Source organism: Halichoeres trimaculatus, unplaced genomic scaffold (genome assembly GCF_033239565.1).
Source record: "Halichoeres trimaculatus isolate MK-OKI-2021-1 unplaced genomic scaffold, fHalTri1.1 fHalTri1_scaffold_8, whole genome shotgun sequence".
In the NCBI taxonomy this organism is placed as follows: domain Eukaryota; kingdom Metazoa; phylum Chordata; class Actinopteri; order Labriformes; family Labridae; genus Halichoeres; species Halichoeres trimaculatus.
The window spans coordinates 4,581,433-4,599,764 of record NW_027437186.1 but is presented as its reverse complement, the minus strand read 5'-3'; the positions used below and the strand labels follow the sequence as shown (position 1 = coordinate 4,599,764).

The window sequence follows — 18,332 nt, the reverse complement described above, 5'->3', positions numbered from 1 at the left end:
CATACGTATGTATGCACATATATATACGCATACGCATACATGTATCCATACAGTTTCCCTCCCGTATATTGCCAAGTTTGAAGATTACTGCTTAACCAGAACAAGGTGATATCAGGAAAGAAACAGTGAAAAAGGAAAAGATTGTAGAGAAGAGACTAGACAGGGGGGGAGAGAGAGACAACAAAACAACAGTAGAGAACAACCACAACAACTGAACAGATGACTACAGGCAGGAGAAACAAATAACCAGCTACTGAGCCTGAAAGGAGACAGTATCCTGCGGTCTTTGACGTCATAATCACAAGAAGAACCTGGAGAGATGAACTGGAGAAATCATGAGTAGCAGTGAGCACAACAATGACAATTGCAAAGAGGTACATATACGTATATAGATCTATACACAGACGCATATACTCACCTACACATATAGGGCTACAGGTGGCAGTATAGAAAATTGGGTTTGATTTGGGTCAGGTGATCATGCCAAGGAGTGATCATGCAGATGTGGCCCTGCTGCTCCCAGAGGCCAGACATGCACTGAGATAGCCCTCATCCCCGGGCGTCCCGCAGCCACAACAGAGCACAGGGCCCAGACAGACCACCATGGAGACAGCAGCACGCCAATCCAGGAGGAGGCAAGGGGGGAGCGTCCCGGGAAGGCTAGAGGCAGGCCCCCGACACTGCGGAGGGAGGACCCCAGGGGCCAGGGACTGAGGTCTGCAGGCCCCGCTGGACGCAGGGCCCCCGATCGAGTGCAGGGGGTAAGACCAGGGGTCACCTGTGCCCAAGGGCCACTCACCCCCGAGGAGGGGGGGTTCGGCCAGGCACCCGGGAGGACGGACCCAGCCCAGGCCACCACCTATCACGAGTCGGTGCCGGCCCCCAGCGCACCCGGCCAGACACCAGAGACCACAGAAGTCCTCTCCCCAGAAACCCAGTATCCCCCGTACACAGCCTCCTGTCCCAACCCACCCCTATCCCCCTCTCATCTTTATCACAGCTCACCAGCCCTCCACCGTGGACCCTGACACCCGCACATAAACATTCTGTCCATCCATACCCATACGTTCACACAACAGCACAACAACACCACAGCACCACAAGACGACCACACAACAATATCACAACACGGCAGCACCATATCATTACGCACTCAGAACCTCCAGCCACTCAGGTGGGAAATACCCCTCCTTTTCCTCCTCACTCACCAAAAAAAAAAAAAAAAAAAAATATATATATATATATATATATATATATATATACACATACATATACATACATATATATATACACATACACACATATACACATATATATATATATATATATATATATATATATATATATATATATATATACATATATACATATACACACACACATACATATACATACACATACATATATATATTCATACATATATAAATAATTTTAAAAAGAGGATTAAATAAATAAATAAATAAGTAAATAAGTAGATATAAAGTCATGGGCATCCTCCGGGGCGCTGCGGGACCCCTGCTGTGCCACTCGCCCAGAACCCAAGGCAGCGGATCCCCTTTTACCCCATGCCCCAGGGGGCATGGTAGAAACAGGGGTGTGAGAAGAGCCCCCTGCCCTACCTCCCCCGCTCTGTAGTGTGTGGATGTTTGTGATCCTAATGCAGTTAAAAAGAAAAGTTAAAATTGGGGAGTGGACGGCCGCGTAGCTCATGGGGCAGTGCCCTTCAGGTGGTTAGCTCAAAGTGCCCTGCCTACCATATACCACTTGGCCCACCCCAAGGGTCTCTGTGTGTGTTGTGTAGAGTAGTTGGCATCATGTAGGGATGTCTAAGTGTAAGTAAAACTGAGGCGCAAGTCTTATCAGGGTGTAGCAGAAGTGGTCCCTAAGGACCTCTACCACCGCACCTGACGAACGTGCACCTCAAGGTCCTAAGTGTGTGACCGATCCTTTGTTTTTAATGCAACACAACATCCACTTTTTTGGGCCAGGCAGGGAGAGGGGGGGTTGGTGGACCCCCACTCGACCTGTTCTTCCCCAGTTTTAATGCACCACATTACACTTAGCTGCACTATTCACGGTGTAGCGATAATGTAGCCTGGTTGGGACCAGGTTACAGAATAGTGGGTGGGTGGGGGGGGGTTGGTGGTATAGGGTTTGTCACGGGCATAGGCTTGGTGCGGCTGTGGAGCCAGCGGCTTCCGTGGTGCGGCTGGGCTCCGGGAGCTGTGGGTGGGGGTCTGGCGCGGGCCATGGGGGGCAGGTAGGCCCGGCTGGCTCCCGTACCCCTTGGTGGGCTGCAGTGCGTGATCTTACGGTCTGTTACTCGCTGGGGGCCTTGGCATGGCGGGCTCCCTGTGGGGTGCTGTCCTGTGCAGGTTGCCGGGGGGGGGGTTAACCTGTTGCTCAGGCAGTGGTCTCCAAGGCCTCTCATGGCCTCAGATTTTCTGGGGATGGGCCATGACCTCCATCCCACCGCTACATGCCCACATTTTGCCCCACCTGGCCTGGCTGTGGTTCGTGGCCTCCCCTCTGGGGAGGGGTCTGGTCCTGGGGGGGCTGGCTCTTGGGTGGCTTGGGGGCTACGGCCTGCTGCGGGGAGCGTGGGGGTGGCTGGGTGCTGGGGGTGGGGGTGGCTGGGTGCTGGGGGTGGGGGTGGCTTGGGGCCGGGCGGACGGGTGGTCAGGGAGGGCGGACGGGTGGTCAGGGAGGGCGGGTGCTATCTGCTGGGGGGGCCGCTGCTTTGGGCCCTGGGTGCTGTCTTTGGTATCGGCGGGGAGGCAGGTCTGTGCCCCCTTGAGTCCTGGGGTTGTCCCTGGGCCTGGCGGTTTGGGGACTGTGTGGGGGGGCCCGGGTGCCCTGGTGGCCCTGGGGCAACCGTCGCTGTGTTTTACTCACTTGGATATTCGGTGACCACCTCACACGCATGCAGATACTCAAGCTTCTGTCGGGACTAACTAAGAGATATGATAGATCCCGTCAGAGCATGCTGAGTTAGGTACTATTACACATCTTCTCACATCCTGTGATGTATGCCACTTCATCTCCTATCCACGTAGGCCCACACTCCCCACACTATCATGACCCCACATTTCTGGTGTCCCTGGTTTCGTACAGCCTTTACTTCCTGTATTGAATTACCCCAGCACTTGAACTGCCATCTTAAATCAACAATAGTAGACGTTTGTCCTTTCTTCTGTTTGTCTTGTCTCGTCCTGCCTGTCATTTCCCCTTCTTTCACACTGTGGTGTGGCACGGCCCTCCTCTTCAGCTCACATCAGGGGTTAAATAAAGTTTAGAATGATGGAGTAGCCTACAGGGGGGGCTGGTGATGGTCACTATAGCAGTTAATCATATTCACATCTCTCTAACTGCTAGAAAAAAAAATGCATTGGTCTTTTCAACGCTGTCATATGACACAGTGGTCAGCAGAAAAGATAATGCAGACAAGGGAAAAAAGAAACAAACAAACAAACAAAAAAAACCTGAACACTGCTCTGGTTCAGATCAGCCGTTCCTCCCAATCACGCCCCTCCAAGTCACGCTGTCATTACCCATGTGAGTGTTGTAGTCCCTCAGTAGGACAATGGAGTCTCCAGTTGGGATGTTTTCCAGTGCCCGTCCCTGGGACTCAAAAAAGGGTGGGTACCTGAGCTGCTGTTTGGTGCATAAGCACAAACAACACTCAAGACCCGTTCTCCAACCCCAAGGCGCAGAGAAGCAACCCTTTCGTCCACCGGGAAAACTGCAACACGCCGGCAGAGGGCTGGGGAGCTATAAGTAAGCCCACATCTGCTTTCTGCTTCTCGCCAGGAGCAACACCAGCAAAGAAGAGAGTCCAACCCCTCGAGAGAAGGTTGGTTCCAGAGCCCAAGCTGTGCATTAAGGTGAGCTTGACTATATCTAGCCAGTTTCTCTTTACCTCCTGCACCAGCTCAGGTTCCTTCACCACCAGAGAGGTGACATTCCATATCCCAAAAGCCAGTTTCTGTAACCGGGGATCAGGCCGCCATGCCTGATCCACATCGCACCGGACCTCTATGGCTTCTCCTGTAGGAGGGTCTACAGGAGGATGGATCCATGTCACCCATTAATGCTTGGCCTTGACCGGGCCCCATGGGCAAAGGCCGGCCACCAGGCACTCGCCTGCAGGCCCCAACCCCAGGCCTTGCTCCAGGGTGAGGCGCCAGTGATCCTCCAGCCAGGGTGAACTGAATCATTATGGGTCTTTGACTGCTCTTTGTCTGGCCTCTCACCTAGGACCAGTTTGCCTTGGGAGACCCTACCTTGAGTGGTTGCCCTCAACAACATATTTCCTAGGATCATTGAGGCACTCAAACCCCTCCACCACGATAAGGTGGTGGCCACGGTTGAGTTCTTCACGCTCAAAATCCAAAACCTTGCATAGTAAAACGTGACGGAAGTACAGGAAAAAGCAAAGATGTTTGTTTTGGGACTCTAGAATTTCAAAAAAACACACAAAAGAAAAGGGCGCATGGGAAAAGTTGTGGAGACGGTGGGGATATGGGCTGTATGAGTGATGATGCGAGTTGTAGGTGAGTAAAGTCGTTTTGAGTATTACAGATAGATTTCTTACTTCCTCTTCGGTCAGTCGGCTAAGTCAGCTATTGTCTTGATTGACTTTGCTCCGGTACACGTGACTATAAATACTGTGCCTCTTCAGCTCCTCTTGGAGGGCCCCACACTCTACAGGATGTATAGTTGCAAATATTAAACATGTTCATTATCTACGATCTCTGAATCCGAGGCCTTCAGAGCGGATCTGACTGGATGACACATGATGTCATCACACAATCAGGCCTTTGCTGACTTTGATCATATGGGGGAGATCGGGACAAAAATATGCCTGATTATCCTGTAGTGTGTACCTGCCTTAGGGGAAAGTGGAGGGATAAAGAGCTGGACTGAGCAGGTTTTTAAGCTGCCTCAGACTCACATCGAGTTCAATCCCTCAGAGTAGATGAAATGAAAAAAAAAACATCCACTTGGCGCGAAGAACTCACATAGGCAAAGCCTCTTATCAGTTTCAGAGAAACTCATGGAGTCATTGGATTTTCTGCCTCCACTGTTCCTCAACATGTCTTTGTTTCATATTTTTCCACAATTCCTCCTGACATGTTCAGCATTTTGTAAACTCTGTGATGATGACTCTTAAATCAGTTTCACAAAATGAGTTTGTACAGACGGAGCCACTGATGAAGCTGACAAGTTTCTTTGTCTTTATTGAAGTAGATGCCGGTTGTTATTAATGTGAAGCTGTCTTAAAGGACATGTTCATGTTTTTCAAGTCAATCTCAGTATAATACTGAAGGAGTTTTCATTACCTCTGTGTTATTTTCTCTCCACTGCTGTTTTCAGTTTGCTCATCACACTGCTATCATCCTGTTCATCATCTGGATTGAGTGCAGGATCTGCTTTGCTGTTCACAAAGTCTTTCTCACTCCCTGACTCTTTGTTTCATCATCTTGTGTGACTTTGTGTGTTAAACTGCACCCAAAAGCAGGCGGAGGCAGAGGAAGCAGTTTAAGTTATTTATTGATCAAGTGAGGTAATGGGGAAGAAGTCCACAATCTTTAGTGTAGGGGATCCAGAAGTAAGGCACATGGGGGCATGTGAGAGTCCAGGGAGTGAGTGTAGCAGAGTGGCAGAGTTTGGGTGGTGTTGCAGGAGGCTTGAGGAGGCACTTGAGGAACAAGGAGAAGACAGCAGCAGTTAGACAAAGATTTAACTTGACTAGTAACTTGAAAATACTTTTTTCTACAGAAGAGCCAGCCGATATACCAGTAGTAGAAGGTGGAATACTCTGGCACTGGTCTCCTCTCTCCTACAGCTTAAGTGCGGGCGACTGATAAGCATGATGTGCAACAGGTGTGCAGGTTAAGGAGGAAGACAGTGCAGGAGAGAGCCAGTGCAGGGAGGGAACCGCCAAAGACTCTGTGAGGAGACCAGAAAACACTCCACACAAGAAAAACAAGAATCTCATAAACATACATACAAATAACATAAAAAAAAAATCTCGAAGAATTGTCCGGAACAAACTTACGTAAAATCCATGATCTGACCATAGCCCTTCCAATCCACCAAGCATTGGAATCCCCTCTCCCAGGGCCTTACATCCAATATCTTGGAGACAGAAAAGGCCGGGTGGTCATCAATGATCTGGGGGGTTGGAGGGGGAATGGCCGGAGGGCTAAGGTTACTGGAAGAGGCCGGCATGAGGACAGACTCGTGAAAGGTAGGGTGGATCTTGAGAGAGTCCAGGAACTTGAGTTTCACAGAGGTGGGATATAAGATTTTGAGGATGAGGAAAGGACCAATGAAGCGTGGTGTGAGCTTATGTGACCCAGTCTGGAGGGGGAGATCATGGTTTAAGAAAGCTGTCAAAAAAGACGAATGCATAGTTAATGATTCGTATTTGTAATTTCAACAATTTCTGTGTCAATAATGTTGTTTTTGCACAAAAAATGCTGAAATGAAGTCATTGAGGTCACAAGTCGCAGGGAAAGCAATCGATATCCTCTCACACTGAATGCCCAAGCCTCAGAGGCGAACAGGGAGGGAAATATGGGGGGAGACAGCCTCCTCCTTAACTGGTGTGAGCTTAACTGGTGACAGTCCAGACAGATACTTTGGAGGCGCTGTCTTGAAGGACCCCTTGTGGGGAAATGAAAACAACAGGAATACGCCACTTGTACGCTTGTGTTGTTCATGTTGACATGGTTGACACATGGTAGACCAAGACTATAAAATTCAATTCAATTCAATTCAAAGAACTTTATTTATCAATTAGGAACTTCATTTGTGCAGAGCATCAGTGCGTGTACACTACAACATGCATTCAAACAGTCAACCTAAAAATACTGATAAAAAAAAAAAAAATTAAAACGAATGAATGAGTGAATAAAAAGAGCTAATAAAAAACAGTTGATTAAAATACAGAAGGTATATAAATAGGTAGATAAAAATAGACCCTAGTCTCCTGCAAGCATACATGGAACAGGCTTTCATGAGCTTATTCCAGAAGTGCAAAGTGCAAAATTACAGTGTGCAAATACAGACAGGTTAGGCATTCATGAGCCGGATGGATGTGGGTATGAAGCTGGACATGGCTCTCTTAGTCCTGAATGTCAGAGATCTGTATCTCTTGCCTGAGGGCAACAGGTTGTAGTGACTGTGCAGTGTGTGCGTGGTATCTGAGGCTATATGTGTACCTTTTAGTTTAACCCTTCTGTTGTAAATGTTGGTGAGTGAATCCTGCTCCAGTCCAATTATTTTACTGCTCAATGTTATGATTTTGTTGAGTGGGCTGCGATGGATGTTGGATAGTGAACCAAACAAGGCTGATATATTGAAGGTGATGACAGATTCAATGAAGCATATATAGAAAGCTGGCAAGACTGACTGGTGAACCTGGAGCCTACGAAGCTTCCTTAGGAAAAAGAGGCGCTGCTGGCATTTGAAGAAGATGGTTTCATTGTTTAGGTGGAAGGTGAGTCTCTGATCAATTATTGTCCTAAGGTATTCGAATGACTCGACCCTCTCTATCACCTGGTTGTTAACTGACAGAGAGGGGATGATGGTGGGGTTTTTCCATAGGTTGACAACCATTTCCTTAGTTTTAGAGGATTGAGATCAAGAGAGTTCTGCCTGCATCACTCTGTGAAAATGTCTATCTCATGCTGTAATTGTCCTGGTGTATTAGTAGTGTCAATGATCACAGTGTCATCAGAATATTTGATAAATGTTATGTCTGGGTTGGTGCTTCTGCAGTCGTCAGGTTTTACAGAGTTCATGTCGGGGAACAGGTCAAACGAGCCGAGAGGCAGTTTCTGAGCTTACCAAAGCGCCACCAGAACATATTGCCAAATGGACAGGTGAGATGACGGATCCTTGTGGGACTCCGGTGGAAACAGTCCTGGAGGAGCTGAGGTGACCCTTAACCCTTACCCTCTGTTGTCTGTCAGTCAGGAAAGAGAGGGTCCAGAGTATCAGATGTGGGTTGACGTCCAGCTTTAGTAACTTATGTCCCATCAGGTGAGGTTGCACAGTATTGAAGGCGCTTGAGAAATCCACAAACAGCAGTCTGATGAGAGACTTGGGCTTCTCGAGATGAGTGTAGGCACCGTGCAGCAGTGTCAATACTGCATCATCCACACCTCGATGGTGTTTGTAAGCAAACTGAAGGGGGTTAGCATGTATGCTGACTTAATCTCAGAGCTGGGAAAGAAGAAGCCTCTCAAACCCTTTCAGTACCAGAGATTTTAGTGCTACTGGTCGAAAGTCTTTATTGCAGGTGGGATTGCTCTTTTTGGGTACTGGACAGATAATGGAGGATTTCCAGAGAGATTGCGTGTTCAGAGAGGGAACAGTTAAAAAGATGGCAGAAAACACCAGCCAGCCGACTATAGCAGGACTTCAGCAGCCTGCCACAGATCTGGTCAGGTCCTGGTGCTTTGTTTGCTTTTATCTTTTTTAGCATGAGCGCTACCTCTGTTTGTTGCAGCTCCAGGATTTCAATAGTGGATGTCATTGGAGTGAGCTCAGCTATTAACTCCTTCCTCTCCTGTGTGAAGTCAGACTGGTCAAACCTGCTATAAAACTGATTGAGATCATCTGCCATGTCAACAGGGTCCCTTGTTCCTGTATTTAATGATGCTGAGATTTTGGGAAGGCCAGCTAGTATTTTGACGCCTTGCCAAGCATCCCTGGCATTACCCCCCTGAAAAAGTTTCTCAACCCTCTCCTTATATGCCCTTTTGGCCGCTTTTATTTCTTTATTCAGTTTATTTTGAATTACTTTGGACTTAATTCTGTTTCCTTAGTTGAATGCTATTTTCTTTTCATTTAGAGTTTTTTTCAGGGCTTTAGTAATCCATGGCTTGTTGTTAGAAAATACCTTTACAGTCTTTCTAGGGACAATCATTTCCTCACAGAAGGTAATGTGGTGAGTAACTGTGTCATTGGCTTCCTCCAAGCTGCTCCCAACAGTGAGCACATCCCAATCTGTGCATTCAAAGCAGCCCTGAAGTGTCTCAACTGCATCCTTATCCCACCGTTTAACCAACTTCTTGGCTACTCCCTCTCTCTGCAGTTTGGTGCGGTAGGCAGGGATTAGATGGACAGTGTTATGGTCTGCAGTACTAACAGGTGGTTTTTTGTATGCTTTATATGCGTCCTTTATATTCCCAAAGCAGAGGTTGATTGTTTTGTCACCTCTGGTAGCACATTTGACATCCTACCCACACTCACTGGCTAGAATCCAAAACTCTATAGAACAGGAGGCAACTGACTGATACCCCTGGGTGAGAGCTCAGAGGTGCTTAGGGACTCCCTTTACTTAACTGGTTGACCAAAATCTCTCCTGAGCTCACACGAGAAGGAATCAAAAGATGCTAACCCCCAATTCATACATAAAGCATTAGTGCCACGGTTTGGGGGCACGCACCAATTCACACTGGATGCATCTCTGGAGCGCCACACAGCGCAGCGCAGGGCAGAGCCCAAAGCAGCTAGATACCCAATATCACAAGACCACAGGAGAACCACATGTTCCAGCAGGAATCCCACCCATGACAACGTACTTGCATGGTAATTAATTACTATGTATATAACTCACCTGGTCCTCCCAAAACTTCAGCACCTTTAGTCCAAGCCTTCTCCTTTGTGTTGGTGTCCTTATAAAAAGAATATGTTGTGTCGTTTAGAATTGTGAAGTTCTTCACCTCCAAGATTAACTTTCCTTGTCCAAAACCTCGGATTTCATTTGGATCTGACCTGCTGATGACTTCTGGCCATGTGCCAGTGACGTAGTTTTGACAAACAAGGACTAGCTTTACAATCGGGAGCCAGAACAAGGAGCTTTATTTTTAAATTACTTTGAGATACTCTGATAGTTTTTGTGACTGATTTCCTCTGCTTTACAGAGATTAACGCGTTTCTGCAGCACACTCTGGCCAAAATAGACTCACAGCCAGTAACGTGCAGTGAGGTCCATGATGAGGGAGGCAGGCAGCCAGCTAAAGTTGAAATTTCTATATGTATGTGTTATATATGGTGCACTGCTCACATTTGCTAATACAAACTGTTACTGGCCAGCCCTGCCCCTTTAACACGGTGACAGTCTGTGCTCTGTGTGTGTGTGTGTGTGTGTGTGTGTGTGTGTGTGTGTGTGTGTGTGTGTGTGTGTGTGTGTGTGTGTGTGTGTGTGTGTGTGTGTGTGTGTGCATGTGACATAGCAGAGGGAGAGACGGTCTGAGTGCATGCATGGTGTGTGTGGGGCAGGAGTACATTATTTTGGTCTTTGTTTCCTCAATAAATGTGCGGTTGTGCACAAGGTGCACCTTTTTTCCTCCTCTTTAGTCTTTTCCCTCACTTTTGGCCCGGACTCCTAGACACCGGTTACTAGCAACGAACCAAGTAAATAAATGTTAATCAGCTTTCCCATCTACGGTTCAGAGACAGACTGAAGTCCCGGTGTTAACATGACGAAAAGCCAATTAAAACCCGAAACATACGTTCACCTGCATTTCTACAGGATTTACATCAAAGGAGAATGAGCAAAATATGAACAAAAATAACCCGTATCTCAACAACACAAGAACACAGGCCAGGTACCTCCAGTATACTCTATTGTCTTATATATATATATATATATATATATATATATATATATATATATATATATATCTTTTCAGTTGCTAGGCGCTGCCCAAGTAGCTGCCTGTTGCAGAAGCTCTCTAGTCTTTGTCCGTTTCTTGTAATTTTTTTCGTCTCTTTTTCGTCATCTTTGTATTTGGAGTGGATCATCACTTTGTATGGTTCATTGTTGGTCACGGACACCAAACTTTTTGTGGCTTCAGCCAACTTTTACTACTTTTCTCCTGTGTTTGTCTGGAGATCCTACATGTATCCATGGCTGCATTGTTTACATGTGAAATTAGCTGTTAGCAGCCTGTAGCATGTCAATGCTCACTAGTGTAGGGCTTGATGATTTCCCTCGAGCTGAGGAGGAGGAGGAAGTGAGGACAATGTGCTGGTTCTCAGGTGTGAGCTGGGAGGTGACGACGTGGACCTGTTCTTCCATCCATCGTTGTTGGGAACATGGGATCTATCTCTGGTGGGATGGACGAGCTAGCCGTGCTAGCCCAGCGGCATCGTGCTGTTCACGGACGTGGCTGACGGAGCTGACATCGGATGCTGGCGCCACATTGGAGGAGCTTCGCCTGCTGTGAGCAGACAGGATCCAGGATACAGGAGGGAAAGACTGAACAGACTGCTGGGGAGGCTCAGTCCTGGACCCTGTGGAGGTGGAGACTGGCTGGGCTGGAGAGTGGTGGACGAGTGGTGGACGGGATGTTGTCATCTATTTTCTTATGGACCTTTTTGCACTTTCAATACACTTGCTTACTTTTGTTTTATTGATGGCTGGTGTGACTCCTGAATTTCCCCTCGGGGATAAATAAAGTATTTTCTATTTCTATTTCTATTTCTATTTCTAAACGTCTGCACTAACAAACTATCGCAAGACCTCAAAGAGGGAGCGGTATTTCAACCTGCGGAGGCAGAGAAGCGCTGTGCCTCATCGATGCCCACGTTAATCAGCGTGAGACCTTAGTGCGCATGCGCGAACCTGCAAAACGTTGTGATTTCAAGTAAACAGTCTCTCTCTCTCTTGGAGTCTCTGCCTCTGACGCACATTACAAGCATGAAGCCAGCGCGAAACGCTGTCCGTCCCTTCTGTTAGCCTCCCTCTTATTGACAAATCAGCAATTTCCTTTTTTATTTTACGATTATGACAAATTGTAGCTATACGAACAACTAAAAAATATATATTTTTATAAAAAAAATAAATGTTTCTTTTTCTTGTTAGCCTAGGGGAGGCACTGCCTCCCCTGCCTCCCCTGACCGCACACCACTGCTCACAGCAAAACAGCCTTGCTCAGCTGTTGGTGAGCACGGTGCTGGCGGACTGCAGTGCATGCTGTGTGAATGCAATGATTGACTAGAGTGGTTTCTGAGACTAGAGTAGCATGTAGTTTAGCGTGCAGTGTAGTGCAGCGTAGTGCAGTGTAGTGAAGCGCCCGCACTATGTGTGAATTGGGGTTGCACAGGAGAAGCATTATTCCACGGGGCAGTAGCCCATTCAGCAGGAAAAACAGATAAATCACATAATGAATCTTAGCTTTGTCTGTTCGATAATCATAGGGCTGTAAATCAAACACAAGGGGACAATTTAAAATAAACCCCCCGCAGGAACCAAAATCCCCAGAAAAAGGCTCGGGTGAGGGAACAAAGGGCAGGTGAGAAGTGAAGGTTCAGACAGTGTACTTATAGGTGCTGTAGACCTGGGGGCAATAGGCTGGTGAACTTAAGAGGCTACTAGAGTAACCTGTTGATGTAATTCCTGAAGTGAATCCATAACTTAGAGCAGCATTTTATCATGGTGCCTGATGAGAACACCTTGAAAAGAAAGGGCTTCCTTTCAGACTGCTGAGTCCACGGGGGGCAGAGTGTTCTGTGACAATGTGTGCCAAACTGGACCTAAAGACAGGCAATCCAGGCTAGGAAAAAGGTGCCAATTTATGTTTGTGCTGGTTTGTGCTCAAAATTTACATGACCGCTACTTAAATAAAGCAGCTTGGTTACATTCACATTTCTGAAGTTGAGTTGAAGATTTTCTTGAGTTCATCTTTGATGTTTAATGTACTAAATGTAGGCTGCAGTCAGAGAAGGCCATGTGGTTCTAAGTAAATGTGGAAGAAATCCACTGTTTGTGTATCCATCAAATGACTTGATAGTTTTTTTCCATAGTCTCATCTGGATCCAGAAGATCCTCTAAACTCAATTTGGCTTTCTATTGATTTTATTTCCTTTCTCATAAGTATCTGTGTTCATGTCTGTTAATATGAATTCAGACAGAGCCCCTGATGTCAACCCCTAAGCTCTTTGCAGTAAAAGTTAAATTCTCTTCTTGTGTTTAGATATTGACTTCATGTCAAACACTGTAGTCTTCTCTCAACTGAGCTTCCTCTGCACACAGACACAGTCATGGACAGGGCTGACACATAGACTGTGATATTTCTCTTGCACATTTTCATTTGAAGCAGAAATGAGTTATTTTTAATTGAACAGGGTAAAGCCAGTTCCAGCTTCTTGACAGTTCTTTCGAAGTGGGCTTTTATGAAGTGACTAGTGGTATGTTTGACTGACAACTGGTGTATATGGAAAGTCCTCCATTACGGCAGTATGTTGATGTAAAATAACTATAACAGCATCATTTGTCCATGAGCATAACACTACTTTCTGTACCGACCTATGAGCTACCAGCATCAAAAAATACTAGCTCTTCACACCCATTTCTACTAACTCTGTTTAATCCCCAAGTTAGTCCAAAGGAGGGGGTGGAACAGAATTACAGAATAATGTTGGCGTCAGCTGTTTGGACTCATTTTTCTTCTGAATAATTTCTGAACTTACATCATTTATTTTTCAGACTGGGGAACTGCAGTTTGTCAGAGATGAGCTGTGCTTCTCTGGCCTCAGCTCTGAAGACCAACCCCTCCCATCTGAGAAAGCTGGACCTGAGTGACAACGAGCTGCAGGATTCAGGAGTGGATCTGCTGTGTGGTTTTCTGGAGAGTCCACTCTGCAGACTGGAGACTCTGAGGTCAGTTCATTGACTCTCTGTTTTCAATATGGCTCTGAAATGTTCATCAATCTCACTGAGTTTTCTATCTGGTTAAATATGGGATAAATAGAATAAACAATGGATGTCCACTTATTTCATACATTCTTCACATTTATGAAGTTGAGTTGAAGATTTTCTCGAGTTCATCTTTTGATCTTTAATGTTCTAAATGTAGCCTGCAGTCAGAGAAGGCTGTGTAACTCTAAGTGTGAAAGAGATCCACTGTCTGTAGACCAATGTAATGAATGTTGAGAGTTTTCTTCAATAGTCCCATCTGTATCGAGAAAATCCTCTGAACTCATTTAAGCTTTCTATTAGTGCTGTCAGGCGATTAAAAAAATTAATCTAATGAATTACAGGATTTTTAATTAATTAATCTAATTAATCGCATTTTAATCTCATATCTGCTCAAGGTCCCAAAATAAAGAGTTTGAATTCCAGGACATTAAAATTACATTAAAAGACATTTAAAAATAAGGTGGGAATATATACAACACATTTTTAGGTACCCTGAGGCATAAGGAACAAATGAAAAAAAGTGTTATGGTTCTATCTTTACAAAATCTACACAGTCCTGCACCTAAGATAAGCCGATTTGATTTTTAGGACGAATTTTGCTTCTGTCGCATTTTTACTCGATCTGGACTTAATTTTTTACTGCAATATGAACTTCTATACTTCTATGAGGTCAGGAGAACCAGGGCTAAAGGCTAAAAACTGTGAGGAACTATGTACAAAACACTTAATTCAAGTCTTGGATCAAGAAGAGTGAAGTATTTTCAGTTTTACATGCTCTGAACACACAAACTGTTGCTCGTTGATGCAGAGCAGCCCCAAGCTGAAACATGACACCAGGAAGATGGAAGGAAATTTTCAAAGAATTCTTTAGATTTAAATACAAGACCTTTTTTTATCATTCAGGGCTTGTTTGATGCAGTAGAGAGAGAGTGAAATTAGCTGGTTTTCTACAGAATTGAGCTACAGCAAACGGTTGATTTTTCTGTAGATTTTCAAAAAGGACGTGTGAATAAACGAGATGTGGACGGCAGTCCCCTTATAGGATAAGTTCGGTTTATACAGCTTTTACATTGTTTATAGAATGAAGTAGAACAAAATACTCACCAAGAAGGTTTTCCTGATCCAAGCAGTGCTTCGGGAGATATTTAGATCCAAAATCGTGCAGCGGACGTCCGTATGATGGGATCCATCGGGGCATAGACAGCGCCGCTCCTTAAAACTGCATTAATCGTCAAAAAACTCATGTATTTCACCAATATTCCATCATGGTCGGCTCCGGGTTAGTCCTCTGCTGCAGTCTGTGTCACTCCAGACAGCGCTGTGCTGCTGTACTGACCTCTGAACTGACGAAGACTTTGTTTACGTTTGCCCCTCAAAGAAAGGAGTCAGTGCTCCAGAGAGTACTGCGCAGTTTTAGGAGCGGCACTGTCTATGCCCCGATGGATCCCATCATACGGACGTCCGCTGCACGATTTTGGATCTAAATATCTCCTTCTTGGTGAGTATTTTGTTCTACTTCATTCTATAAACAATGTAAAAGCTGTGTAAACCGAACTTATCCTTTAACAGCGCTCTCTCTTCCCCCCGGTTCAAAGCATGTTGCTAGATGTTATACATTCAGGGACCGTCGGAAATTTGAAAATCTGACGAGAACACCACTTTTTGCATGTAGGGCAAACGGTTTGTAAATGCTAGACATTTGAAAATAAGTGCATCTTTGACACCTCGCGGGTTTGGGATCCAGATTAATCTGCGTTAATTTTTATGACGCGTTAATTTGCGGTGTAATTAATTAATCTAATTAACGCGTTAAAATGACAGCCCTACTTTCTATTGATTCTGTTTCCTTTCTCACAATATTTGTGTTCAGAGTGTTCAGATCAGCAGCATGTTATCAATGTGTGTTGTCATGAACAGGAGGAAAGTTCCTCTGCTCATAGAGAGGCCCGTGAGCTAGGGCTGGACAATTAATTGGATTTTAATCGTGATTTCAATTTTGCCATCTGACAATCATAAAAACAACATAATCGAAGAAAAACAATTAATATGCCACACAGTGTAGATGTATTCAAGTTCCTGTGCTTCATAGCTCTTCTGTGTTCCATGTGCAGCCACAGCGAGTGTGTGTGACTTATGTGTATCAATAATACTGTATGTGCCACTTGCTGGTTCTTTAAAGTTGTGTTTAAATCAGTACCGAAGTTTTTGAATAAATGAATAATTGTGTATATTAATTGTGATTTCAGTATCAATTCAAATAATCGGGATTCTCATTTTTACCATAATCGCTCAGCCCTACTGTGAGCCCAAACCTGAGCTAACAAGACTCGGCATACTATCACACTGCCAAACACAAAGGCTGAGATTTCTTTGGAGACAGAGACATCTATGGGAATACTAGATTTCTATGACATCATTATGAACATCAGGAACAGAAAGACAATGTCTCTGTATTTAATTTAGGACAAAGATCTTTAATCAGGACTTTGTAATGTTGAGTTACACATTTAAAAACATCAGCACATCTGATTGAATAAGAAATGATTTCTTATCTTTTTCATTTAATTTTGATTCAGATTGAGTGATTGCGGTTTGTCAAAGATCAGCTGTGCTTCTTTGGCCTCTGCACTGAAGTTCAACCCCTCCCATCTCAGAGAGCTGGAGCTGAGAGGAAACAAGCTGCAGAAATCAGGAGTAAAGCCTCTGTCTGATTTTAAGAAGAGTCCTCTCTACAGCCTGAAGACTCTGAGGTCAGTTCAGTGTTGTGCTCAGCTCTTACTGCTTTCAGCTATCATGTAACAAACACATTTAAGCCCCGTTTCCACCAAGCAGTCTGGTTTAAATCAGTACAGTTTGGCACAGGTTGGCTCAGTTAAGCTTGGTCCTGTTTGCGTTTCCACAGCCAACCATGACCTCTCGTGGTAGGCGGCGTGTAAGCCAAATGCCGACAGCCGCATCAGTAACACAGTCACAGTGTACCCCGCTAATAGATCCATCAAAGAAGAAAAACGCAACACAGTAAACAAAGAGCGACGATGGAAGACATTCAGCAATTAATCTTCTTTGTGAGTGGCATGTGGCTCTTTGTTACAAAGTACAATCGGACTTTGTTTCAGAGAAGTCTGTGTGCCGCCAGGAGAAATGCAGCTGCTGTTCGTGGTAATTGACGATTCTTTCAACCAATCAATGGTCTGCATTGTTGTAGCTCCACCTTCTGAGATTGGATTGGTTTAGTCTGGCACCCCTATGGAAGGGTGCAAAAAAAGTGGAAACGCCGTACAATGCTTGCCGTGCCAAGATGAACCGCACAGAACTGCGTGGTGGAAACGTGGCTTTTGTATCACAGCAAAGACAGTTTTTATTATGTTAACCTTAAAACTTGTCAGCAGCTGCTTTCCTCAGTAAAGCTGTGAGAGAACAATGACGGGCTGCAGGAAGCTTGTTATGATGGTGTCTCTGAGTCGACTGTTGTGTTGAGTATTTCTGCTGCTCACTGCCAGAGTCTGTGGAGATTTTATTTTTACTCACCAAATATAGAAAATGTGAGTGTTTTAAAATTTTTGACGGGTGGTTTTTGTCAAAATTATAGTGATTTTGTGCTTGGGGTTGCCTTTGTGTGAGCTATGTGTGTCTTCTGCCCAAAAATAACCCTGAACCAGCCCCAAGAAAAAAAAGAGTCTAATATCTTCACCTCAGAAACAAGTCTTCACCCTGAATCCTGTCAAAGTGTTTCTCTCAAAGATACTAAGAAATCTCGTCAGTAAACACCTCTGTTGTTGGCTTTTTCCACTACCTTTATTATGGCTCTGTTGGGGGTACAAACTGGAGCAGAAACTTACTGGCATCAGGATTAGAGAGCAGATAAAAACCTCCAGTTTGGCCAATAAGTGTTTACAGTGAAAGCCGCTCCATAGGCCAGGTGGCGCTGCCTCGTAAGATCAACAGCAGAATCAGTGCAGCGTCCGCAGTAATGCGGATTCTGCATGGGTCTGTCTTGGTGAAGAGGGAGCAGAGCCGGAAGGCAAAGCTCTCTGTTTACCGGTCGATCTTCATTCCCACCCTCACCTATGGTCATAAGCTTTGGGTAGTGACCAAAAGAACAAGATCGCGGGTACAAGCGGCCGCAATAAGCTTCCTCCATAGGGTGGCCGGGCTCTCCCTTAGAGAGAGGGTGAGAAGCTCAGCTATCCGGGAGGAGCTTGGAGTAGGGCCACTGCTCCTCCGCGTTGAGAGGAGCCAGATGAGGTGGCTCAGGCATCTGATACAGATGCCTCCCTGGTGAGGTGTTCAGGGCACGTCCCACCGGGAGGAGAGGGAAGTCTGTGTTTCCCTGCTTAGGCTGCTGCCCCCGCGACCCGACCCCGGATAAGAGGCAGAAAATGGATGGAGATATATATATATATATATATATATATATATATATATATATATATATATATATATATATATATATATATATGTATATATATATATATATATATATATATATATATATATATATATATATATATATATATATATAGATATATAGATATATATATATATATATATATACATATATATATATTTATATATATTAGAGGTGGGCATCGATTAATTTTTCTAATCG

General features: G+C 45.0%; 1 protein-coding gene across 1 annotated transcript in view; it reads left to right on the top strand.

Annotated features, from left to right (window-relative positions):
- The window catches only part of LOC141795203 (protein NLRC3-like), a 39,836-nt gene that overhangs the window by 17,531 nt on the left and 3,973 nt on the right, over positions 1 to 18,332 (top strand). The window contains exons 4-5 of the mRNA XM_074676011.1: positions 13,511 to 13,684; positions 16,300 to 16,473. Coding sequence (XP_074532112.1) covers positions 13,511 to 13,684; positions 16,300 to 16,473 — 348 coding nt within the window. The remainder of the gene's footprint in view (positions 1 to 13,510; positions 13,685 to 16,299; positions 16,474 to 18,332) is intronic.